This window comes from Carya illinoinensis, chromosome 15 (genome assembly GCF_018687715.1).
Source record: "Carya illinoinensis cultivar Pawnee chromosome 15, C.illinoinensisPawnee_v1, whole genome shotgun sequence".
Taxonomy (NCBI): Eukaryota; Viridiplantae; Streptophyta; class Magnoliopsida; order Fagales; family Juglandaceae; genus Carya; species Carya illinoinensis.
The window spans coordinates 12836424-12864121 of NC_056766.1; the positions used below are offsets into that span (position 1 = coordinate 12836424).

Genomic DNA, 27698 nt, shown 5'->3' on the forward strand with positions numbered 1-27698 from the left:
ATATATTGATAGAGGTTACGCTAAACACAGATATCTTGCAGCTGTTTATTAGACCGTGAAATTAAAAGCAGCTTGCCCCTACTCTATTTGAAGTTGGACTCTTTCAGATATCAACGGCGAGATTAAATGAAGCTTGTCCTTATTCTTTAAGTATTTGGATTTCTTCAAATATCCATTGTTGCTGATCCTAAAAATCAAGGGCATAATGTTTTAGTTCTTTATTCTCCTCCTTCAGTTTCTTGTTCTTACGACTCTTCGCAGAGAGCTTCTAATGCAATTAAGATATTTGATTATTGAGTTGATTGACCTCATTTACTTTAGCTAATAACCTCCGAGACAGGGTCGTAACAGAGACAGAATATTGGTTATTAAGAAATATTGATTCTGAACAATATCAGAATAACTCATTCCGAAAAATGAATCTCTACTCCTATCATAAGAGCAACATCATCAGGTGAGTAAAAGGAATGACAAACCATCTCTATTGCTTCACAGCATCTCTCGTGAAGTATCTCTCTATAAAGGACAAGAGATGTTTCATCATAACCTTACGGCACCTAACAGCTCCATAAAAGCTATAAAATCTTGCGGTGCTTATCTGGTCTAAAAATATGGCCACTGTTTTTGTTGAATATGGAGGTTGCAGCTTAATTTAGATGACTTCTTCACTAACTATGTTATTTATAAGAATTCCAGAAGAGTAGTGAATTTAATGTTAAAAAGATCTTGAATCAATATGGTGAATTTGTTTACCAAAACATTTCCAACTACATCATTTAAAAAGTTGGTACACAATATTGAGATGCATCAATGTAAAAACATTTCATTATAAAGTCTTGAAGTACCATTATAAAGTCTTGAAGTACTTTTATATGGACAAAGCTCATTCCCTGAGTACTCCAATGGTTGTTCAATCATTTGATGAGCAGAAAGATCTATTTCATCCTTGTGAAGATGATGAAGAAATTATTGGTCCTGAAGTACCTTATCTCAGTGCCATTAAAACCCTGATATATCTTGCAAATTGCACTCGGTCTGATATTGTATTTTCAGTTAATTTACTTACAAGATATAGTTTTGCACCACCTTGAAGAAATTGAAATGGTATTAAACATATCATTCGTTACCTCCGAGGTACGATTGATATGCGATTATTTTATCAACATGGATCAAGTCTACAATTAATTGGATATACGGATGCAGGTTATCTTTCAGATCCACACAGAGAGATCATTACAATTTATGAGGAGAAATGTGAAATTAATGTCAAGCAGATATGATCAAGTGATAATCTGGTAGATTTATTCACTAAAGCATTACCAATTGCAACATTTAAGAAGATTGTGCAGAACATTGAAATGCGGAGACTTAAAAACCTATTATCATGAACTTTTCAGGGGGAGTAATGTCTTGAACACTTGTGCTGATTGTACTCTTTTTTCTTCGCTAAGGTTTTATCCCACTGGGTTTTCCTTTGCAAGGTTTTAATGAAGCAATCTTAAAACACTTGGCGATATACATGAATATTGTACTCTTTTTCTTTCGTTGTTGATTTTTTCCACTGGATTTTTCTTTGGCAAGGTTTTAACGAGACATATTTTTTATGTATGATCATCCAAATGGGGAGTGTTATAAACTTATTTGTATGACCATCTTTAGCCATCAATTAAGACTATTTAGCCATTAATTAAGTCAATATTTAACCATTAATTAAGACCATTGAGCCATCAATTAAAACCTATCTTTAGCCATCAATTAAGACTTAAGTTATACCTACTCATTTGTACTCCTATATATATGGATATCATTCACTTGTATATAATCAAGTTTTTATATTGAATAACAACTTTTTCTCTTGCAATATCATTTCTCTTTTAGTTTCATAATAGTAATAAATATATCTATCAGTCATTTATTTTGAAAATAATAATTGAAGGTTTAAAATTTTAATACATGATCATGAAATATCCTATAAATTTAAGAGTAATGTTACATAAAGTCGTGAAATATGCAAGCGTCATACAGTAGTCTTGAAAAAGATTAGGGTCCAGTATGAAAAAATTAATTTTCTTTTCATATGAATTCTGTATTTATTCATTTATTAAAAGTGATTACGCGGTACTTACATACTTACGAATGCAACTATCATTTCTCTAAATTTAAAGCCATGCATTTAAGAAAATTATATTCACTCCTCCATATATTTATCCTCCACGTACACTACTGAAATGTTATATTGAATGCCAAGAACTTATGGACATATGCCCTGGTTTTTTAAAGGGAAAATTTGGGTTTGAAACCCCTTCCGCTTATATTAAAACAAATGTTACATTGAAAAAGTTTAGAATTTTAAATTTTAAATCCTCTCTTGCTTTTAGGGTTTATGTACTTCTTACAATTTATTCAAATATTAGAAACACACCTAATGTCTTGTAAAGAGGAAAATAAATATAGTTATCCATTATATATATTATATCAATTGTGGGTGTACTGTGTACAAGATTTTGCTATGTACTTTAGATAAAGAGTAGAAAGGATGAGTATGGTAAACATGATCCCAAATATACAAAACTGGAAGCTCAAGAGGAAGATTATGTTAGTATTAACGTCATGTTTCGCACACTTGTGTCTAGTTCCAACAACTCAGGACAAGACCCTCTTATCTACAAACAAGGGAAGGCAAAGGCAGCTCAGTGGGGTATAAGGAGTCTTTGATGTCAAAGTTAGTCGATCGTCTTAGTAAGTCGTGTTGAAATTTTCTAGTTTAGAGAGAGACATTTGCACATGAAGGACGACTTTTGTACGATGTTCTGGGGGACATCTCGTACTTGTTGTCAGGGAGTTCACGTCACCCCCCCCCCCCCCCCCCACCAAATCCACACACACTGTAGCTCATCTAGGGTCTTTCATTGCAATCTAGAGCCTGGAGAGGCGCCATTAATGAGGTATGGAGTCCGAGGGTGGCACCATTTATGCGGCGTGGTTTACCGAGTGGCTTCTTGCTGGTATATAATCGTTGTTACTATTCTTCATCCCCTTCGTCAGACAATGGAGGGCTGCGTGCATTTCCCTCCCGCTTGTTAGTGCAAATCTTTTATAGCTAGATGTTGTAAGGGATGTCAAGGGTGGCGAGTCCTGTCTATCCCTGCCAACTGGTTTTCTCGCACTATGCTAGCCCCTATGTCTGGTTGACAATAATCGAGGGCTGAGCTCCTTAAATGGCATTAGGGCAATTTGGGGAAATTCCCTAGGCCTTACCAATGGGCCGGTAGGGAAATTCCCCTTCCACTTATCCCACCAATTTCTATCAGATGAGTTCTGTAGGAATTCATTTGTTCTTCTTCTTTTTTCTTTTAAAACACTACGTCGGCAAGCTCTCGACGGGCCATCATGTACATATAATTGTGCTCGTTAGGCTTCCCTAGTCCGAGAATGGATGATTGTTTCTCTTCCCGACTTCAGCAGCACATCTCTAATAGTCTATAGTGCACTTGATTGCACCTATTTAGCTTCCTTTAAATTGGTTGTGTTAGATGGGTACCACACTCCCACTCACTTCAAGTTGCGCGTTAAGGCTATGCAACAAGATTCGGATCTAGATCTTTTAAAAACTAGGTGGATATATATTTGCCCAGATAAATCCAGTCATAACAACAGGTGGGTGTTGGTTTTGGACCTAGATACCCAAGTTGTAACCGGATATCCGGCTTTAATACTTTTTTTTATTTTTTGCTTCTTTTTTTAAAAAAAAAAACCTTTAAATTATTGAAAATTTTTTTATAGCACTTTTTTAAAAAATTTGGATATCTATGTTTAAAACCTAGATTTTTTGAAAAAAAATATTTTTAACACTTCTTAAAAGATTTTTTTTATACGTATTTATGTATATTATTTTTTATAGGCTTCTTTTTTTTTTTTTTTTTTTTTATGTCTTATAGTGATTTTTTAAACTTTTCACCACTATGAAGTTGGCCATGGTTGAAGCCGCACAAGGGGCTTTGCCTGCTAGGACCAATAGGGTGATGGCACCCACTCATTGAACCATGTCCCTAGATAATCCTTTCAATGGCATCGACATTGACTGTAAGTGGGTGGAATCAATCCCCATCTGGATGAAGGCATCCTAGAAGAGAATGTCGGTAGAACATTCGTTGTCAATGAGAATCCTTCTTGTGAGGAAGTTGGTGAACGACATGGTTACTACCAAAATGTCATCAAGAGGGTAAAGGACCCCTTCTTCATCACATTCTCTAATGGAGATAACTGGTGTAACACCCCACCTAATTAACTATTAGGATTAGTCCCTAAGTGTGCTTAGATTAAGTTTATGATTTTGGGCATTAAATATTTTATTATTAAGAATAGTTAGATTATTAAGACCATGACAATTAGTATAATTGATTGTTAAACTTGGAGGATTAGTGGAGTAAGCCCATTAGTAATCTTAGTAAGACCCTTAGAACTGCAGAGTGTAAATGGGCCAAGCTTTTAAAAACTTGTACCAAGCCTTTTAAGGAGTGCAAGTCTTGATAGGTTAAAGGTTAGCCCAAGTTTGAGGTAGAATGCCTTTTGGGCCCAACTTAGTGTAAATTTGACCCATGGCCCAATTAGGTCAAAGTGAGTTTTTCAAGCCCATCTTTGTGAACTTTGAGGTCTCTCATAATCCCTCAAAATTTGGAAATAAATGCCTCCAATCAACCCACACTCAAAGCCTATAAAACCTCCACTCACACTCATGGCCCTTTTAAGCCCAACAAAGCCCAAAGCCTTGTTTTGATTCTCTTCACTCTTCAAATTGAAGCCCAATGCACATTTCCATGGGATTTCTTAAGCCCATATCATACCCTAAGTAATTCTTTGAACCCAAGTTAAATTTTGAAAATTGGTTAGGACCATTAATTAACTTACCCATGATTAGTGATCTTTAAACCTTGGTTTGAGCTTAATTTTGTTTCTTAATCTTTATAGCTTTTTGATTTGAAACTTTCGTGTTCCATTACTTAAATACATCATTCTTAGATCATACTAGGAGCCTAGATAATCCTCCACACATGTCATTAGGGAAATAACATAGCAAACCGCAAACTACACCAATCGACAAACATTTGTGCCCTTTGTGTGCAATGGACTATTTTGCCCTTAAGTCCAATCTTTTTTTGCCTTGTTCGTAAGGGTGCTATGGTCCTTAAACACCACATGAGATCCTTTTAAACCCAGACCAAGCCTTGGGCGATTTTAGTTTCAAGAACCAAACCAAAACACCAAAACTAAATTGCACCTTAGGTGTTAGTTGGATGAAAACCAAGTTGGTTGAGTTTCAACCTCCCTTCTGCCCTTGGCTGAGCCAACAACCCACACCACCACCTTCACCACCCAATCCGCAGGAGGTCCTCATGGTTATCATGAGCTTTGGACACATTTTTCCTAGCCAAGAAAACAAAAGCCGAAATCTGCCAAGGAAAACCATCCATTGAAACCATCTGCTTATGCATGATGTTTATCTATTTTTCTTTCCTTTTATTCTGCACCATGACCAGACCAGATTCTGTAGGTCTCATGTAGCTCCTGACTTGATGAAGTCATGGTGATGTTAGGCCACTATTCCCTCTACACAAGATGACACAAGCTGATGAAAGCAATCTAAAATTTCTTCACCTTACACCACCGCTCATAGAACCCAATTCCAAGGGTTTAGGCCAACATCTCCTCCCCTTTGGCAGCCTATAAAAAGCCCATTCAGCCCCTTATTTCCTCCACAACTCAACTCCAACTCCTCTTGAGCAATTGAAAGCCATCTCCCCCTTAGTTCTTGAGAGAAATCAGAAGTGTGTGTGTGAGTTTGAGTGTTCTTAAAGTTCTTAGTGTTCTTTTGTTGGAAGTTTGAGTGGCCACGAAATTTGTGAACCATCTACCTTTTATTGCTAGGTTTCACAGATCTTTTATTGGACGGCGAGTCCCCTCTGTCCTTGTCAATTAGTTTTCCCGCACTATTGGCCCTCACTCTAGTTAGCATAATTCGGACCGAGCTCTTTAAGCAATATTAAGGCCATTTGAGGGATGAGACTTGGGTCAGGATGGGCCTCAAATGTTCTACCCCAGTCTTAACTATGGGCCGGTAGGGAAATTCCCCTTCCAGTTTGTAACAAGAAGATAAAAAGTATAATATAAAAAAGTGAAATTAATTACAAGTGCACAACATAAGATTTACTTAGTTGGGGGGCATCTCGTACTCGGTGTCAGGGGGTTCACATCACCCCCCCCCCAAACTGTAGCCTAGTCAATGTCTTTTAATGTGGCGTGAAGTCCGGGGTGGTGCCATCAATGCGACGTGGAGTCCAGGGGTGGCACCATTAATGAGGTGTGGCTCCCTGAGTGGCATATTTCCGATAGATGATAGGAATTGTTATTCTTCATACCCTTTGTCAAAGAATGGAGGGTTGCATGAGTTTCTCGCCCTTTGTCAGTGTAGATCTTTTATTGCTAGGTGTCGCAAGAGATGTCAAGAGAGCGAGTCCTATTTGTCCCTGTCAATTGGTTTTCCTGCACTATGCCCTTCCCCTCTCTAGTTAGCATATTTCAAGGGCTGAACTTCTTAAGCAGCATCAGGTCCATTTGGGGGATGAGGCTTAGGCCAAGATGGACCTTGGATGTCCTACCCCGGCCTTACCCATGGGCAAGTAGGAAAAATCCCTTTCCAATTAGTAACAATAAGATAAAAAGCATAATATAAAAAAGTAAATTTAATCACACATGCACGACACAAGGATTTACGTAGTTTGATAATGTGTTTATGTCCATAGAACTATAAAGAATTTCATTTTAAATGATAATAAAAGATATAGTGTGGCGATCATACAAAGATTTCATACAATATACATATATATCTTTATATATATATATATATATATATATATATATATATATCTTCTATATATAAAAAATATGTATAAAACGGAATTTATTGTTTTTCCGTCTATTTGTTGTTTTTCCGTCCCTTCCGTTCGTTTTTCTGTGTGTAGTCGTTTATTATGTCATTACTTTTTTATCCTTCTATTTTATTCTTTTAGCCTGTTTATATGAGGCTTTATTTGTCTTTTACTCATATAAATGATCAGACGTGGGGTCGGCTAAAAGTATAACATGTCAGGTCCTTTAATTTTTTCCACCTTTCCGTCTTCTTTTTCTACATATTCTCATTGTTTCTCTCTCCAAAACCACTTCTTTCCTCCATCTCTTTGTCTTCTCTCTTATTTGATTCTTCTCTCCTCTTTTTATTTGCCTTTCTTTCTCTCTTCTCTCTTCTTTGATTCTTCTTTATTTTTCTGCAGCGTTGGTTTTTATTTTTCAGCTTTGATACAGGTACCCGGCGTTGGATACCTTTGGGAGAACCGCACGTCAATCGATATATTTTAAAAAAAAAAGAAATACAAACAGAGTTTATACAAATGAAACCAACTGAAGAAGAGAAAGGATCGAGTGCCGTCTGGGAGAGAGAAAGCGTTGGCTGTCTGAGAGAGAGAGCACCTGCAGTTTGAGAAGAACGGATCTATTCACTTTATTTTTTTGTTTTAATAGGTCTAGATGCTTTCTAAATCTGTTTATTTTGGAAGTCGGAGTTCTTGCCTTTAGCAACATTTTCTGTGCCTCAGGTGCAACATTTCCGTTTGGGCTTTGTGCTTTGAAAGAGAATGCATTGATATGTAGCTTGGGTGTTATTTATTTTATTTATTTTAGATTTTTTCCCGAGGTATGCTATGTTTCCATGATGAACTATAACTATATGTTGTTTGCATAATATCATACTTTTAATGCCCAGAAACAGTGTTCCCAAGCCTTTTATCATTTATATTAACAAAAGTAACCAAAAAACAGTGAACTTGGGTGGCACTTTCCTTTGGCTGCTCTGTTTCGGGGACAAAAAACAGGGCCACTTGTATCAGTGAAAGGAGCAGCACATTGATTAGGCTATTTTCATGGTGTTTCCGATGTGAGGCAATGCCTTGAGAGATGGCTGGAGGAAGGCTTGACGTTGGTGCTGGCTAAGAAAGAAACCAAGAAGGAGAGAGTGATGAGAGGAAGATCAAATGCAGAGGGAGAGAATGACCGAGAGTGAGCAGGTGTCAAGGAGAAGATGAGAAGACGAAGTCGAGAAAAAGATGAGAAGACGAACCTGTATTCGTGGGTAGACGAAGGGAGAAGCAGAGTTTTTGACAAAGGGAAGGGAAGGAACAGCAAAGACTCAGTGATTTTGGTCATTTGGTGTATATGAAACATTGCATTTCATTTATGAGAGAGACGGGTACGCGGGGGTTTCCCTGCCGGGTGCAAATAGACTTTTTTTTTTTTTTTTTCAGGTCTATCTGCTTCCGGTCAAGATCACTCTCTCATTTTTCTTGCTAATGATTTGTAATCCCACAGCTTTACTAATTCGTTCGCTTCGAAGATCAAATAGCCCAAAGTTGAGATCCAGGACCTTAGTCAGTTGTCTACTCTTTATTTTCAATCTTTAGCACTTTTTTTTGGTTTTCTTTGTAATTTCTTCCATCTTGTTTGGTCAGAGATAACTGAGACAGAAAAGAGAAATATCAATTGTTTTACTAAGTATGCATAGGTTCTTTTGTTATGGATATAGCACTGGGAAATGGTGGACTTCCAAAGGTATCTCCTCTGTTCCATGAAAGTTTATTGAGATCGACATTTTCCAATATAATAAAATTCTTCTTTCATGAAATGTAAACAAATTGTTTTGCTAATTAAGAAATGGTTTTGTAATTTTGATGTTTATTTCCCCACCGTCAACTCCTCAAATCCGATGATGTCTCTTTCATCTCCTTTATCTGTTTAAACCTTTTAGCCTAAAGCAGTTAGTCTTTATATCTATAAGCAGGTCATGGTCCTTTTTTATTGGGTTAATAGAAAATTAGTGTTTTGGCCCTAAAATCCAATGTGATACGTTTGTTCTTGAGAAATCTTCATTTAGAATTTTTGCTCTTATAGTGTGCTAGCTTCTTTTGTGTATGTAGTTAGTCTCATTTTTCTCATACATTTATGTTCATTATAAATTCACTAGATTCTTGTTGTTGGGCCATTCACCTTTACTTTTGAAAATTTTGTTCAGGGTGGGATGTGAGTATATATTTGTGACCATGACTCATCACCTCCAGGTGTCCCATCCTTCATTTTTCACTGTAGATATTGCACGTCTCATTTGTGATTGGATTCATGTTTTCTTACTTTCTTTTACCTATTTCTCCGACATTACCCTCTTGGGCAAGTGGATCAAATTAAAAATGCTTTTGACATGCTTATAGATTTTATTTAAGTGATTGCATGTATATGTTGAAGGTGTTTTTGAAACTTTATTGGGATGAATCTGTGGACCTTATAGGACTCTTCAGAGCTTATGGAATTATTTTAGTGAAATCAATCCTTTTACAAATAACCATTTTTTTCCTTTGTATAGATTGTATTTGAATGTTGATTTTAATGCAGTGTGATCCGTGAAGTTGTCTGAAAATTACTTGGTTTATCTTGGATCACTAAATTTCAGAGGAAAATTTTTTCATTCAACGAAGAGTTTAGGATTGATTTCATAAACGTTGGTTGGTTTCGTTGATGTATTATTATAGCTATGATAGAAAGAAAATCATAATGTTGCGTTTGGTTCTCTAGAAGCTAAACTTAAAAAATTTGGAATTCTCAGGTTTATGGTTCGTTGGATTTTTCTCTTAATCAGTAGTTAAATTATAGTTTATTTATATTTTGTTGCCTTCTTACTTTACACGTTGAATATATGAAAGATTAATCTGCTATTCAAAATTTATTTTGTAAGAACATCGACCATATGGTAAAAGCGTTGCGGAGAAATTGTCAAAAAAAATTTAGCAGATTCAAGTTTATATAGATTTAGAGAAATTGAAGAAGAAAAAATATAGGCATTTTAATGTCCTCTCTATTGAAGCAATGCAAGATGAGGAAAATGTTGGATCGTCATCCTAGAATTAAAATTATCTCAAACATCTTTCATAAAACTATAGACGATGTTTATTTATAGGACCATGCTATATATGCTATTAATTCTTTGCTTTTATAATATATCACAACATGTAATTATTTATTAATTACATAAACATTACATCGTTAGTTATTTAATTAACCAAAAACATTACATCTTTATTAATAAAAAATTAATTCTTAACAAAAAAATTAAATATAAGAATTGTTTTAACAGTTCTTATTATTTTCCGTTAATATTTTTTATTTTCCGTTAACTTCGTTCGTTAGCCTCGAAATGTGGTTCGAATTACACTCTTCTTGATCCCATCAATATACCGGCTCGCACATGTCACAACAGATGTAAGTGACCCCATATGAGATGACATCCCTTGCCAAGAGGCACTGTCAGTGGTATGCTATGATTTAAAATGGACCAAACAAATAGTTAGATTGTTTAGGAATTAGGATGAAGTTTCTATTCTACCTATCCTATTTAATTTATTATTTTATTTTTTTATATTCAATATTTCATATAAACATCATTTTAATAATATTGATTTATAATTAATATCTATTTATTCTTAGATTTCTTTTTTTATTTATTTTATTCTGTGATAGAATTCTATTTCTAATTTATTAAAAATATTTAAAATTAAATAGAATCTATTTAATAAAAATAATATTAAATAAAGAAAAATAATATTAAAAAAATAGAAGAGTGATTAGAATGAATGATTCATAAATAATATTTGGATGTGAAAAGACTATACACTCTTTAACTCAATTTATTGGTAAATTAAATTAATTATGACTATAATGCAATTGTCTTTTCCTCCGAGCCTGAGATAACTGTGGCATCTCGTCCTCAATTCTTCTTCGTGTCATGAGCCACAAAGGCAAGGCACCGCACGCCTTCTTCTATTTCTATTGCCCCACAATGGCGATAGAGATAAGCTGGTTGGGAGAGAGAAATTTTGAGATTTATTTATTGTGAGAGAGAAGGATTGCAAAGGGTAGAGAGAGACGAGAAAGAAAAAAATAGGGGGGGAGGGAGAACCTACGGGAAGAGAAGGGTTGGGGGAAGAAAAAGAATAAAAAAAGAGAGAGAATGAGAGAGAAAGGACTTGAGAAGAGAGACGTTGTGAGAGAGATGGGTTCATATCATCGTGATGGGAGTGTGGAATAAATACTAACTGATATATAATATATCTCTTATTTTTATATAACATGTGTAACACTTGTCTTTTATATAAATTTTATTATTTTATATAATGTAAAAACTATTTACTAGAATTCACATTTTTTTCCTATGTCATAAATTATTAATTGAAATTAACTATATTTTTTAAATAATCATTTTTTTCAACTAGGCAAACGTTTGCACGTTGATCTGCCCTAATAGAGTTTTGTTATATACAAGTACAGTCGCGTACTAATCTGTGTACCAATACTCATTCATTCATATTTAAAATTTAAATTAACAATGTTTTCAATAAAATCTACTTTTTAACCAATCACATCATATTGATGTATAGATTAGTGTACAATTGTACTTACAACTATATTTTTTCATCCTAATATATATGTGTAGAGAGAGAGAGAGAGGAAACCTTGATTGGCGGGTCGAATTCAGATATTTTTGGTAAATATCGGCCGGACATGTTCGCCTACTTTCCTCTTCGGCAGTGATACACTGATACATACATGGACCGCGGGATGGATTCAGGCTCGGCCCATACACACATGCATCTGAGTGGATCTTCTCCACTTTCAAAAAACTTAGGAAAGTCCACTTTCAAAGCCCCAAGCTGGATTTGGTTCTCATTCATGTAGGTTCACCGAGCCCAGTAGTGTTGATCTTGGTTGTGACTCGGCGTGTCTTTTCCCTTGGGTTTTTGCCGTGTCGGTTGATTTCGCCGTTGTACTTCTTGCTACTGTTTGACTCTGCCATTGAGACACTCTTGCAGTACCATCAGCCGTGCATGCATGGTACAACCTCGTGACTCTGGCTATTAGTACCATTATTCTCTAGTAAAGAGGAAAAAATAGAAAAAATCATTTTTTTATTATAATACTTGTGTTTGTTAAGTATTTAAGAAGAGAAAATATTTGATTTGTACATAGATATTATAAAAATAAAAGTTTTAAATTGACGTGAGTCGATAGAATATATTAAATTTTTAAATTTATTTTTCTATAAAATAGGTAGATGAACATAAAATTTCTTATTTAAGAAAGTTTGGGTAAGAGCCATAAAACAGAATGCTAATAATCTTCATTCACGCACCTTTATACGTGGAGGAAGTTCCTTGGAAAAATATTATTAGAGGAATGTTATGTACAAGTTTTAAATTGACAAATCTCACACAAATTTTTTTTATAAAAAAGTGAATCTTAATAATAAAGAATAGTTTTTTTACATTTTTTTAAAATGGAGTCTACTTTTCTTACAAAGACTTATACGAGATTTATCTATTTAAGATTTATACAAATCATTCCCGATATTATCATGGATCTTGTGCTTGAAGTATCTAAAAAAATGTCAAGATATGATCAATATTAGTGGTAATTGATTTATTGTTCAAGATGACACATCTTCGTATCATTTTTTAAACAGTTTTTATCTCATCTCATCTCATATTATTCACAAACATCATTCAAATATAAATACTTTTAAACTAAACATTATAATTTTCTCAAACTTTCAAACAAAAAACAATTTAAATTTTTTCAAATTTTAAAATAAAAATTATATTAAAAATTTTTATTATAACAATATTTTAACTTTATAATATTTTTTATTTAATTTTTTTCTCTTATTTCTTAAAATCTAATAAATATTTAATTCAAACTATTTTGTTATTATTTAAAAATTATTTTTTTATTATTTATAAAATTATCATATCATTTTATTCTCCAATCATCCTAAGGATTTATTTTTAAAAGGAAATTGCTAGACACCATGCTAGCTCTTTCAAAATGAATTAAATTCGATCGAGATCATGTGAAGTTTGTGATAAGTTATTTCTAAAAGAAGATAGCACGGAAAAAAAAAAATAGAATTAAGATAAAACTAAATTATTCAAATGAAAAAATCTACACAACCTCCTAACACCCCAACATCCTATCTTTTTTTAAATTTTTATTATTTTATTTTTTATCAAATATTTAATATATAAATAATGAATAAAATAATTAAATTAATTTAAAAAGAATAAATTCAAAAAAAAAATATTAAAAAAATATTAAAAACTAAAAAAAAAATATTAAAATGTTGAGAGATTGTGTAGTAAAATCCTATTCAAATAGTCTCCACCTTCAAACATATGGTCAAACTAAATTAATCATTACCTTATTGATCTACTCGAGTTAGTGAGCAGGCCACTGTTCCAGAGTTTGTGCAGCATATTCAGTGCATGCATTTATGGGTGTAGTGATACGGATACGGATATTTATAATTTTACTTATTATTTTATTAATAATATTAATTTTGTTAGTATTTTTTAATTCGAACCATCATAATTTTTAATATATTAATAACTGAGATGTAAAAAAGTGAGTATTTTTTTAATTTTTTTAATATATTTAATATTTTTCTTCGTGATATATATTTATTAGAAAAATTTGGTGGAGGATGAGAATCAAATATTGGCCAATCCCAAATCGCTGGCTAAAGGTCTGCAATAACCCAATACTCTTGAATAATAGATATCCAAATATATCGATTAATCCTTCTGGTTAATAGGATCGATAAGTCATGATATGACGATCAGATGATTCTAATTATTTAGAAATAAACCTCATAGCTAGATATCACGTAAAGGCAATCTAATCACAGTCTTAATCTAGTGAATCTCAATGCCTATATATAAGTAATAAGTAATTTTAAAATCACTTTTGATGATATACTTGAGCTATTATATTATATAATTAATGATTTAAGCATTGGAGTGGTCGTAAGCATCTAGCGCCATTCACCTTTAACTTACAAGTTGACGATCATGTTCGATAGTAGGACACATTTTTTATATTTGATATTATAAATATATACTTACTTTTTTATTTTTTAAAAATTAAAAAAAGACGTTGCCTTAATTTTATTGATGGCATGACTTGCAAGTATATACTTACTTGGCCGTGTATTCATCGGAATATGTTCAATTTTGATCCATTTTTTGTATGTCAAAAGATGCTTGAGTGCCATATTGGACTGCACTATATGCAGATATCAAAGAAGAACAGTCATAAGTAAAGATTCCAACAGGTGGGTCAAAGCTAAAACAAATGATTGCAGATATTGTACCAACTCGTTTCATCGGCATGGTGGTATCGATATCATTAAAAAAAATGTTTGTTTATGAGAATAATTATTTATAATATTTTTGTAAATATTGATGATGATTAAGAATTTTTTTAAAATTAATAGAAATTTTATTCTGAAATAATCCCAATTATTAAAAAAAAAAAGAAAAAAAAAAGTTAGAAAGTGCGTGAGCTTAGCTAAGCATGCGTTGGCAGCCAACGGTTGGCTTTAGGGTAAAAGCTTGCAGGTTGCAGGCGGCAATCGGCATCCAATGCATTGCGGTTTGCGTCCACACTTTCCCATTGCGTCCAATCCAATGCCTGAGTACATCCATGATAACGTTAGATAGTACGTCTTCCAACGCCTTATGTTCACAAAAAGGATAAAAAAGATAAAAAAAGAAAGTAATATTTAGGTCTACTATGTTTTAAAGAGTAATACTATATACAATCGTAAAATTATAAATGCCGCATAATCATTTTAAAAAAGAGTAGAATCTACGATTAAAAAGTTAGTTTTTTTTCATATAAGTCTCATATTAATTCATTTTTTTCAAAGCGACTGCACGCCGCTTGCATAATCACGACAGTAAATATCATTTCTCTTATTTAAATATAAATTATCTCATTTCATAATTATTCAAATATAAATTATCTCATTTCATCATTATAATTTTTTCAAATCGTCGCACAAAATATAATTAAAAAAATTAACTTTTTTAAATTCAAAAACAAAATTAATATTAAAAAATTATATAATAATAATATATTATTCAACTATTAACAAAATATCTCATATTAACTGTATAACCAAAGAAGGCCTGAATGCTAATTTATGAAAGAAAAATAAATAACATTAAAATTTGTTGATTGATGTAGAAATTATGTATGGAAACACAACTGTTTTCAAAAATTTTTAGAATATTTTACTATTATTTATAACTTATTTATTACTATTTATAAACTATTTCACTATTAAATATTAAGAATATCTCATATCATCTGTGAATAGGAGTGAAAATAGCTTGTGAATAGTAAAAAAATAGTTTAAGAATACTTCAAAGTAATTGTATTTCGAAATAGACTCTTAGATTTTAACCAATATTTTCTCTTTTTTTTTTTATACCTATAAAGAGAGACGAACATGGTAGGTTTTAGCTTTTACCAATGAGTAATCTTTCTAGTTTCTATAGAATATAAGTAAAAATAAATAAATAAATAGATAAGTGGTTAATCTAATAGACACAAATGATGCTTTGGATATAAAATACTGGAGATAAGATGAATGTACGTCTTTAATATATTATAATGAAACTGTAAGCCGTTTGGCAATTTTTTATTATAAAAAAATGATAATAGAAATTTTAGAGTTCTTCTCTGTAACTTAATTAAAGCATATGAGTTTGAATACATGGTTCATGATCTTTTTCTTCTTTATTTTATCATTCCTTCCACTTAACATGACTACACTCACTATAATGAAGTTCTCGCTATAAGAAAAATAATTATTTAATTTGTAATAGATTATTTGTAGCCAGAGTGATTATTTACGATAAATACAGACTTATTTTAATAGTAAAAATTATTTTTTCAAAAAATAATTAGTTATAAATAAACAGTTTTCTTGTCGTGTCTTGTATGAGGCACGTAGTACCCTTTAATCTTCTTATATCTTTGATTTACAAAAGGAAAAAGACATTAGAAAGCATATTTATGATCTATTATTATGAGTTGGGATATGAGGAAAACATCTGGAGACAAAGCTCATGAATGATAAAACAAAGGTGCCATTAATTATTTGAGAACAAGATAATTATAAGTCATTTGGGAACATCTCAAATATTAATTATGGTTTATTTTCTCATCCAAAAGAAAGATTCTCTCATTTTTTTTAAGGCAAAAAGCAACAAAGAAATTCTACTTAAAAAGGAGATAATACACATCATTCATTTTGTCTTCCTTTGTTATCTAATTGCGTAGCTGTTCTGTTGGGAAAGAAATCTTAAAATGCAACAGCAATTATTAGGAAAATCCAATCAGATCCCTATTATATTCCACCAAGAATGCTTTTCATAATTGCATAATATATATAGATAAAATATTTATATGCAGTTACTTTTACGTACTTTATTAATATAATTAACTACGTCACTTTTTTTTAATATATAATAATTATTTTAACCAATCAGTTAGCAGAATATTAGAAATGATATTTAGAGTTTCGAAGGAATAAGCTCATATACTAAAGGGCTCAAGTTTAAGACGTTAGGGACTGAACTACGAGCTCAAAGATTGGTCTCGTTGGCATGCATTATAGATAATGAGAATAAATAACACATTCGATTGATCAGGAAAATGATAACTCTACTTTATATAGAATTTTTAAAATAAATTTTGAAAATCATCATTATCACCCTCGTCACACTCCTAACCGATATATATATATTATAAACATATTCTAAAAAAATACGAGTTATGTTAGGTTGACGCTAGCAATGAAGGTGTGGTGCTACTTAACACAAATTTCTCTTTTTATTTTTTTGTTATGTAATATTTTTTTCATATATTTAAATATTTTTAAAAAATAAAAAAAGGTATTAATATATTAAAAATTACTTATTTTATTATTAAATAAAAAATATATAAATATATAAGCGATTAAAAACGAAGAAATAAATTCAAATGATATAGTAATATTTTCCAAAAATATATATTTACACAATAATAAAAGTTGACGGTCAAAAACAGGAGATTTGCACGCGAGGCACGCTCCTCATCATCACGCGCGTGACTCCGTTTCCCGACCCTCCCTCGGCAAAATGGTGAGTACTCCTGTCCGGGCCCAACTCCAAATGATCATTCATCGAACCGCACCGCAACCCTTCTTAATTACCTAGTCTCGAGACTTACGTTCACGAACCCAATCTTCACCGTCCGAACAATGGGGTCCCACGTACCAACGGTTGAGATGTAAATGTTCAAACTTTCATGGTTTTCGGCCAGTGTCTCTGTTCTACGAAAGTGTGCAGACCCCACGCTCTGATTCGCAACTGACACTTCTTCCGACACGCTGAAAAGCATTGAAATAATTAATGCGAACGTAGAAAACGAAGGAACGGGAAGAAAAATATAGGAGAAGTCTCCATTATTACTTCTCGTACTCAATCTCTTTTAGACACATAGAGATACACACTTGTAAGCTGGAAGAGTGGAGTTGCGATAGAGCTAAAGCCAAAAGTTAAAGCTTTTTTTGATAGAGAATATAAACACCGCATTTGGCAAGCAGCAGAGCTGCAGAGGGACAAAGAGTTTTGTGCTGGGAAGTGGAAGAATGGAGGAAAGGCCAGAAATGGAGTTAATATCGATTCCGGCGACGCCGAGAGCGTCTACGCCGGAGACACAGACCCCGTCGGGTCAGAGGTCGCCAAGGCAGCTGGGGAAGGAAGGGAAATCGTCGTCGGCGTGGACTCCGACTTCGTTTATATCTCCTCGGTTTCTGAGCCCGATAGGGACGCCGATGAAGAGGGTGCTGATCAACATGAAGGGTTATTTGGAAGAGGTCGGACATCTCACGAAACTCAACCCTCAGGACGCATGGCTTCCTATCACTGAGTCTCGCAATGGGAATGCTCACTATGCTGCGTTTCACAACCTCAATGCCGGGGTCGGCTTCCAGGCCCTGGTTTTGCCGGTGGCCTTTTCTTTTCTCGGCTGGTATAATCATATATACATACATACATATATATATATATATATTCGTCACCTTTTCTATGCTCTTACTTTTATAGTTGTTCTCATTTATAGTTAGATAGTTAGGGAGGTTGGGTAGTAGCTCCTGTAGCACTGCCATTGCAAGGACCTTTCTGAACTCTGATGTGCCTGCCTGCTCGGGCATGTCTGACTCGAGTCTGCAATTATGAATTCTCAGTTCTTGTTGAGGATTTGTTTTTCCCTTTCTTTCATACTTTTGCTCTTAATTAACAACTCTCATGTTATTTCTCTATCTTCTTATTCATGAAATTAATTTCAAAAGAGGAACTCCTTTTGGTTTCTTACATGTTCTGAATTTCCCAAACGTTGTGTTTGTACCGTATATACAAGTGTCTTTGCAGTTGTACCATTGATTTCCTTTTACTTGAATATTTCTCTCTTTATCTGCATTCCACATGCTTGGTAGTCACAAGAATTTGACTAAAGGTACATGGTAAGTTTCTTTTTTCTTTGTTTTTTAAGTAAAGTTCTTGATATATGTGGTTTAATAAAAGAAGAATGAAACATCCTTGAGGCAAGTCATTCGGGGTCCTTTATCTTTTGCTTTTTGAGTAATTTATTCTAGAGAAAAAAAGCCACCTCTCGTACTGGGGCCAGTCATAATTCTGTTAAGACTTTTTGGGATTATGACAGAAGGCCCTCTATACTTTGATTAGTCCTTGTTTTACATCTGCTTCATGGCCTCCGTTGTTTTTACCCCGTTCTTATCTCATTTAATTTTTATAATATTTTTAAATTTTTATATAAAATAAAATAAATAATTCAATTTTTTTTAAATTTTAAATTAAAAATAATATTATAAAAATATATTTTAATAATATTTTATTTAATTTTAACTTTTATCTTAAGTCATTTAATATGCAAAAACAAACTAACGCAAAGATATTCATGTCAAATCACCAAAAAAGTAACGGGAGCACTTTGCTTAGGCATACTGTGCAACCTTGAGTACTATCCCCTTTCTCCTTATGTTTCTTCATAATGGGTTGATCTTTCCTTAGAAAACTATTCCCTCACTGTATCATGTGGAAAATAGGGAATAAGGATAAAAATTAAGCTCAATATGACATATGTTTGCCTTGGGTATGGTGAAAACCCAGGTTTCTCATTATACACAATCTTTGTGGGTTAGGTGTTCGATTAGGTGTTGTTTGGACGGAGAATATGAGATGAGATGAGATAAAAGTTGAATAAAATATTATTAAAATATTATTTTTTAATATTATTATTATTTTAAAATTTGAAAAAGTTGAATTATTTATTATATTTTGTGTGAAAAAGATGAGATAAAATATTTCTTATATCCAAGCAGGTTGCAGATTGGTGATTGTGGAGAATATAAGAAATTTGACTATGTATTTTAAATTTTTATTACTGGTTAACATGCAAAAGCTTTCCATCCTATGTCAATGACTCTTTAATTGGTCATGGATATTCACACAAGCATCAAAGATATGAAGACCTGAACAACATAAGTGATCCACATTTGAATACTCCTGGATAATTAAACAGAAAAATTAAGCTCGTGCTAGTGGTCCTTGAATCCCAGTGAGAAGCTTTTTGAAAGGCCTTATGAAATTGGACTGCTGGATGTCGTTTTTTCAGGAAGCAGAGTGCAGGATGCTAACATCCATGGCTTTTGGTGTGAGAAGCCATGGCTCCCATGAATGGCATTGTTCACTTCACGTATTCATAACATTCTGTGGTCTGTGGTTATATGTCTCTAGCTTAAATCTTTCACAGATTTCAATATCACATCAATGCCACACTGCGCTGCTGCAAATAACATAATATTGTTACTGGAAACTATGCCTTTTCTTGTTGTTTCTTTTTCTATTTTTATATGATTATGGACCCCTTTTACATTGGTGAGGCAAATCTTGGTTAGAACCCTTACTAATTTATTCTTATTTATAAGTCTTTCAGTACTGGGTAAGGGCTTCCCAAGTGAAATACCATTTGGGGAAAAAATGCTTGCTGTCATATGTCATAAGTGCTCTGTTGAAATTTTACGAACATTACACCAATTAATATTTGTTGGTTGATATGTTTTTCATTCTTTACTTTTCTTTAGGAGCTGGGGAATACTTTCTTTAACCATAGCCTATTGTTGGCAACTCTATACTTTGTGGATTCTAGTTCAGCTACACGAGGCGGTTCCAGGAAAGCGGTACAACAGATATGTTGAGCTTGCAGAAGCAGCATTTGGTGAGAATGAATTCCTGTTTATTATAAACAACTTACGAATTGATAATTACACAAACAGATACATGGCTGTAAGAACTTGTTATACAGGGCTGATTAGTTGTATTTATTCCTGATCTTCCCCAATAATATTTGACCATTCCATTATTGACAATATTCAGATGAGTATATTTATGGTATTTTCACATTTTGAAGGGTGGCCGCTTGTATGATAAGTGGTCAAGTCGGATACTGCTAGATTAAAAGATGTTGGTCATCCCATCTTTTGCTCTTCGCTTTCTAAAATTTAGTATTTTCAACAATTTATGTAGTCTTGCTGTTGGTTGACTATCCAAGGTGTCTAATATTAATGTGCTTTACTGATCATCATGGAGTACATGGGTACCTATGTTGGACGACAAGCACAGGGGAAACTAAAAAATTATGGGGAGTAGATGATAACTTCACTGACTATCTTGGAGTTGATCATACCTTAACTGATTATCTATGTAATTTAGAATTATTAATTTATTTGAAAACATGATCTTGCTACATTTCCAAATGCAGTTAAATATTAGTAGTGAATATGAGAACGGTGACTGGAGTACAAGAGGTTTACTAATTCTTTTGATGCAAGCAATCTGCTGAAGATACTTTTCTTTTGCAGGTGAAAGATTGGGTGTCTGGCTTGCTCTCTTCCCCACTGTTTATTTATCAGCGGGAACTGCGACAGCTTTGATTCTTATAGGAGGGGAGACCATGAAACTATTTTTCCAGATAGTTTGCGGGCCCCTCTGTTCATCGAATCCCCTTACAACGGTAGAGTGGTATCTGGTGTTCACTTCTCTATGCATTGTTCTATCTCAGCTCCCAAACCTCAATTCAATTGCTGGACTTTCACTCATAGGGGCTGTGACAGCCATCACTTACTCCACCATGGTGTGGGTCCTCTCCGTTAGCCAACAAAGGCCACCGCCAATATCTTATGAACCCCTTTCAATGCCATCCTTCACTGCTTCTGCCTTTTCAGTGATGAATGCACTTGGAATTATTGCTTTTGCTTTCAGAGGACACAATTTAGTGTTGGAGATTCAGGTATGCACTCTGCAAGGGCTGAAGAGATAAAATTTACTCTTACTCTAGCAGCAACATCCAAAAATATCATTACTTGAGTTTGTGCAACTTGAGAATCTAATGGAGTTCATTGGCTTGTTTCAGGCAACTATGCCATCTACATTTAAGCACCCAGCTCATGTCCCTATGTGGAGAGGAGCCAAAGTTGCTTATTTCTTTATTGCCATGTGCTTGTTCCCTGTTGCCATTGGAGGCTTTTGGGCTTATGGAAACCTTGTAAGTATTCTAATTGCACTACACTCGGATGCTTAAATGCCTTCTTGATACTTAAATTGCACTACTCTTGATGCTCATCAATTGATAAAATCATGATGATTTACAAGCATCAGAAGCAAACTTTCTTCACAACTATGCATACAAAAAGGTGAATTTCAAATTTCAGTCAGTCTAAAAGAAGATTCTAGTGTGTCACCGGATTTTGCAGGGAATAATTTCATAGACTGTTTAAAATAATGGTCAAAATACTGCATTAAATTTGGGACTTCAGGAGAAGTGATGGTTTTTCATGGTATAAACCAACTTTTTTTTTTTTTACTTCTCAAAAAAAAAAAAGTTGGTGGTTTCAATTCGAATCTTTTCTTAATACTTTACCTTTAATGTAAAGTAAACATTTTGCATGTTGATCCCCTACTAATTAAGGGTAAACATTTTGCATGTTGATCCCTACTAATTAAGGGAGAAGTGTCTGTGCTTACATTTGAAAGGGGGTGTTAAAATGATTAAATTTAACATTTTTCCCGTCAAGTTTAAGCATTCAGGAATCAGGATAAATGGTAGTATAGCATGGGTGAGGACTTTAACGAAACAATACATGCTGGAGGAAATAGCTTTTAGCCAATTCTGTAAATTCAAGATAGATGCTCTTATTCTTTCTTGCATTTAAACCAGAGAAGAACCTGATTTTGGAAGGTGAGTTCACTTGTATTTGAATGCTCTCATATGGTTAGTTATAACTTATAAGGATTGGGTCCTTCTTGTGACCAGTGATGAAAATGATAAATCATCATAACATAGATCAATGACTTTTTCCAAGTTGGATTTCCTTCCTGTGTGTACTTATATTGATATTAATTTATGCAAGAACCTCATTTGATCTCTCTTACAACATTTTCATAAAGATGTCATTACATCATGCAGAAGACATGTTGCTTGGATAGTTGGATTAATATTCTTTTTCTTGTTACAGATGCCTTCAGGAGGGATTCTTAATGCCTTGTATGCCTTTCATAGTCATGACATTCCAAGAGGACTTCTTGCGATTGCATTTCTGCTAGTCGTGTTCAACTGTTTGAGCAGTTTCCAGATATACTCCATGCCTGTTTTTGACAGTTTTGAAGCCAGCTACACCAGCCGAACCAACCGCCCCTGCTCGATCTGGGTCAGATCCGGTTTTCGGGTGTTTTACGGATTTGTAAACTTCTTCATAGGGGTGGCACTCCCTTTTCTCTCCAGTCTTGCTGGTCTGTTAGGAGGACTCACACTTCCAGTCACATTTGCTTATCCATGCTTCATGTGGGTTCTCATAAAAAAGCCTACAAAATACAGCTTCAACTGGTACTTCAATTGGATCCTAGGTTGGCTAGGAATTGCTTTCAGCTTGGCCTTTTCCATTGGAGGTATCTGGAGCATTGTGAACAGTGGACTTAAGTTGAAATTCTTCAAACCCAGTTGAAAATGTACACAAAGAAAGTGAACAAAGGATGGGTGAGCTCTGCAGAACTGATGTTGGAATTATATTTTATATGTTATTTGGCATACAACAAGTGTCATGAAAGAACATCTTTCCTAGTACTTCATAGGATTAAACTGCTGTCATGTTTGAATTCATTTTGAAGCCTCCAATTTCTATGTTGTAATATTAGTCTTCATGGGATTGTATCTGGTGTCGAGATAATGAAATGGATCACAGTATGTTGGATTTGCTATTAAGATATGTGCATCATTAAGGTTGCATTTAGATAGTGAGATGATCTCATATATTTTGTGAATAGTAATAAAAGAAATATTGAATATTAGTACAAAATAGTAAAAAAATTAATAATAAAATAATAAATAATAATAAACGTATTTCACCACCCAAACCAGCCCGGTTTTTAAATTTTGAAATGTAATAAAAATAAATAAAAATAAAAATAAAAATAAAAGAGCTTATGTTATTTCACATCGAACTCCACTCAAGTCCATAGGTGGGATTGGAATGCGTAATTTTTGTCGTCTAAAGATAGGTTTCCTATTGGTAAGCACTTTGGATTAAACAACAAAGTGGACAAACTAGTCACAATTCGTTGTCACTGTCCTTCAACAACCATAGAAAAATTGCATTTATAAAGCAGTGGGGATGTAAACCTTAAACTGTTGGTACTCGGTACGATGTAATTTAATTTAAGAAAGAAATTTTAAAATTTAAATCTTATAATTTAAATATTACTATTTTAAATTACTTGAAAGGTATATTCTATACACTGATTTAAAAATATAATAATTCTTTTAATAAATTTGTTTTGATGTTTCATGTTAAAATAATTATCGTAAATTATGTAAGTATTGTTTATTTTTTGTTAAAAAAAAAAAAAGATATTATAAACATATATTATAAATATCGTTTATCTTCACCAGCATTGTTTGTCTTAACCTATCTGCTGTGTTCAGTGTCAGGCGTCCAAAAGGCTCCTTTCCGGACACAGGTTCAACAGCTAAGAGAGCGTGTTAGAAAAAGGTTGGACCTAAGATATCAGCATGTTAGAAAAAGTGCTAAGTTAACAAACCTCAAATGTCACCCACGATTGGTCGTTATAGGTGTCTCAAAAGTCTTTTTGTCAGCATTCTAAGATGTAGAATAGGATTTGGTTGGTAAAATATATATATATATATATAGCTAGAATAGGAAAAAAATAATATATAAAGAGAAATGATTTATTAGATTGTAAAATTAATTTAATTATAAATTAAATATAATGTAATATATAAAATTATATTAGTTCATAAATTTATTTTTATTGAATCTTATATATAAATTAAGTCTTATAGCTATTAAAGCTTCGTGTTATTGTCCAAATTTAAAGATATGTGGATTATACAATTTAAATTCAGACAACTTGAGGGTTGCTCATGTGAGTTTCTTGATTAATATTAAATGCTCTATGAAAAGTATATAATTTAACTAAATTCTTCTATCGCTCAACAAATAAAATATTGATTAGATGAATTTTTATTACATAAGAAATAATATTTACAATCTTGAGATATGCAATGCAATTCACGCGCATTCATATTTAAAAAATTGGATAAATTTGTAACATATAAAAAATTATTATTTAATAATTTACTTCACTTTTTTCTAAGAAGAGTATCGAGACTTGCATATTCTTTTAAAAAAAATTGAGTTCATACAAATCTTCTGTATTTATTTTGAAAAAAAGTAGAGTATTTATCAATAAAATAGTTTTTATTTTTTAATTTTATTTTTAAAAAAAGTATCTAGGATGCATGTGAAGAACAGAATAGATGGAATTTGTTGTGATGATGGAATATGGATGGCTTGGTGAAAAAGGCAGGAATTAGCATTTAGCTGCATGCGCTTTTGGTGGCTTCAGTGAATGCATCAGCATCGATGAGTGTTTGGTGGTGAGGGGTCCTCCATATTTGTTGAAGGAAAATTATTTATAAATGGGACCCATAGCACTCCATTGAAGACTCTTTTTTTTAAAGTAGAAAATACACAGTACATCAAGTACAATTATGTAATAAATAAAATAATAAATATTCTCTAACATATCAAAATATCAGCAAGATATTTTTTTTATTTATCTTCTTTTTTAAAATAAAATAAGGTAAATGGGTGCTATTAAATATTGCATTGTTGACAATCTCCAGATATAGTGGGGGACTAAGATTTTGGTTCAAAGAGAGTAAGATTAAAATAAAGAATTAAACATAATTTATTTAAAATATTAAAGAAATAAATTAACAATTCAAAGCAATTTTTATTTTCATTTAAAATAAATGAATATATTGTGTACTTTATTTCTCTTGCCTTGTATTAATTTATTCAATTGTCCTCAATATTTTCATTAATTTAGAGCATCAAAACATGTATAATTTAGGATACTAACAGGCTGATTTAGATTCAGAGATAAGATGTGATGATTTTATATAAAATTGAATAAAATATTATTTTTTAAAATTTATTATTGTTTTGAAATTTAAAAATATTAAATTATTTTTTTATATTTTATATCAAAATTTAAAAAAATTATAATATAAAAAGATAAAATGAAATAAAATAAAATACTTTTCAAATTCTAACTGAACAACTTAGATTGGCCTTTCAGTAATAGAAGCAACTAATGTTGTTCATGGAGGCTGACCTTCTAAAAATCAACCTATAAAAAATTCCTCAAAGAATCTCTTTTGGATGTTTTTTAAAGTGTGGGTTTGGTGGGGGACATCAATGTGCACATCCCACAGCATGGACTGCTGCTCATACATAACATTAATTACAGATAACATTAATTACAGATAGAATTCTGCTGCAAAATTAAATAAAGTCACTCATTTTGGTTGGTATTGTGTGTTGATAAGTGTCGATATATATTATGAATAGTAATAAAAAATAATAATAAAAAATAATAAATAATAGTAAAAAATATGAAAAAGTAATAATAAAATAATTAATAATAATAGAATATGTTGATAAGTGTTGAAGTATTCTCAACATTCAAATATAAATATTTTTCTAAAAAGATAAAAAAGCCAACACTTCAATACTTCTAATTTTTAAAAGAAAAATATTTAATTTATTATAAAATAAATCCAATATTTCAAAATTAAACTTATAAACAATGCTACGTATAGTTTTTAAATGGAAATTACAATACAGTTTAGGTAATTTTATTTTTAAAATTTTTTAAAATTATAAAATTATCTCTCTTAAAGTAATATTTTTTTCTCATTTAATAAAAAGAAAGGTCTACACATACAGTACCTTATAAATATTTAATTTATTATAAAATAAATCCAATATTTCAAAATTAAACTTATAAACAATGCTACCTATAGTTTTTAAATAGAAATTACAATACAGTTTAGGTAATTTTATTTTTAAAATTTTTTAAAATTATAAAATTATCTCTCTTAAAGTAATATTTTTTCTCATTTAATAAAAAGAAAGGTCTACACATACAGTACCTTATAAATATTTAATTTATTATAAAATAAATCCAATATTTCAAAATTAAACTTATAAACAATGCTACCTATAGTTTTTAAATAGAAATTACAATACAGTTTAGGTAATTTTATTTTTAAAATTTTTTAAAATTATAAAATTATCTCTCTTAAAGTAATATTTTTTTTCATTTAATAAAAAGAAAGGTCTACACATACAGTACCTTATAAATATTTAATTTATTATAAAATAAATCCAATATTTCAAAATTAAACTTATAAACAATGCTACCTATAGTTTTTAAATAGAAATTACAATACAGTTTAGGTAATTTTATTTTTAAAATTTTTTAAAATTATAAAATTATCTCTCTTAAAGTAATATTTTTTTTCATTTAATAAAAAGAAAGGTCTACACATACAGTACCTTATAAAATTTCTCTAAACTATACCAATCTGTAAATTCTCTTTAATTTGTAGCATATCTATGCCACCCTCATACTTCATTCTTTGGGGAAATAAAATCAGGAAGCTGCTTAAGTTGGCACCAAGTAACATGCGTGCATAGTAATTACATAATTAGAAGAACAGCAGGGATCATCATGTTGTCCTACGGTCGGTGGTTTGTCAGCCACTATCACCATTCTCAAGATGACAAACCAACAGTGTTTCAAAGCAGACTTGACCACACTTCACCCTTTTTATAGAAACTTCCCTCCATTATTCCCAACATATTTTGGTGCCATTTGGTGTAACTATGTGATCCCAAAGAAAAAGAAATCATAGATATACTCCAATTGATTGCTTTTTCCTTGTATTAATCAGTACCGGGTAGCATGCAGTTCAGCAGTTCAGCTCGCTTCTGTGAATATCTGGTGGTAGCTAGACAGCCAGGATTCATGTTTGGTTTGCTTTTTCAACCATTGAAAGGAAGAAATAATGCATCTTGGGAAGAACAGTGTCAAAATTTGTGGAATTTGCTACAAAACGTACATTTTGCAGATGGTTCTGCACACTGATCGATCCCATTGTTCCATATGGTTTTGAATTGAATTACGAGATTAATGATGTTGGAAACTCGAGCTTTTCATTGTTCAATACGATGCAATTTTGCCAACAAGAAAAAAACAAAATAGTGACAAGAA

The 27698-nt window shown here is 32.2% G+C and overlaps 1 protein-coding gene and 1 long non-coding RNA gene across 2 annotated transcripts; both read left to right on the top strand.

The window, feature by feature from the left end:
- The first annotated feature begins 7009 nt into the window (after nt 1–7009).
- On the top strand, nt 7010–8604 carry LOC122297545. Its single transcript, XR_006238809.1, has 2 exons — nt 7010–7700; nt 7873–8604. It is a non-coding gene; the product is annotated as an uncharacterized LOC122297545 (long non-coding RNA).
- An 8826-nt stretch (nt 8605–17430) lies between these two features.
- On the top strand, nt 17431–23316 carry LOC122297597 (lysine histidine transporter-like 8). Its single transcript, XM_043107707.1, has 5 exons — nt 17431–18012; nt 20144–20277; nt 20921–21348; nt 21472–21603; nt 22574–23316. Exons 1-5 carry the CDS (start codon nt 17630–17632, stop codon nt 23057–23059), a joined length of 1563 nt encoding a protein of 520 aa, XP_042963641.1. The 5' UTR covers nt 17431–17629; the 3' UTR covers nt 23060–23316.
- The last annotated feature ends 4382 nt before the right edge of the window (nt 23317–27698 follow it).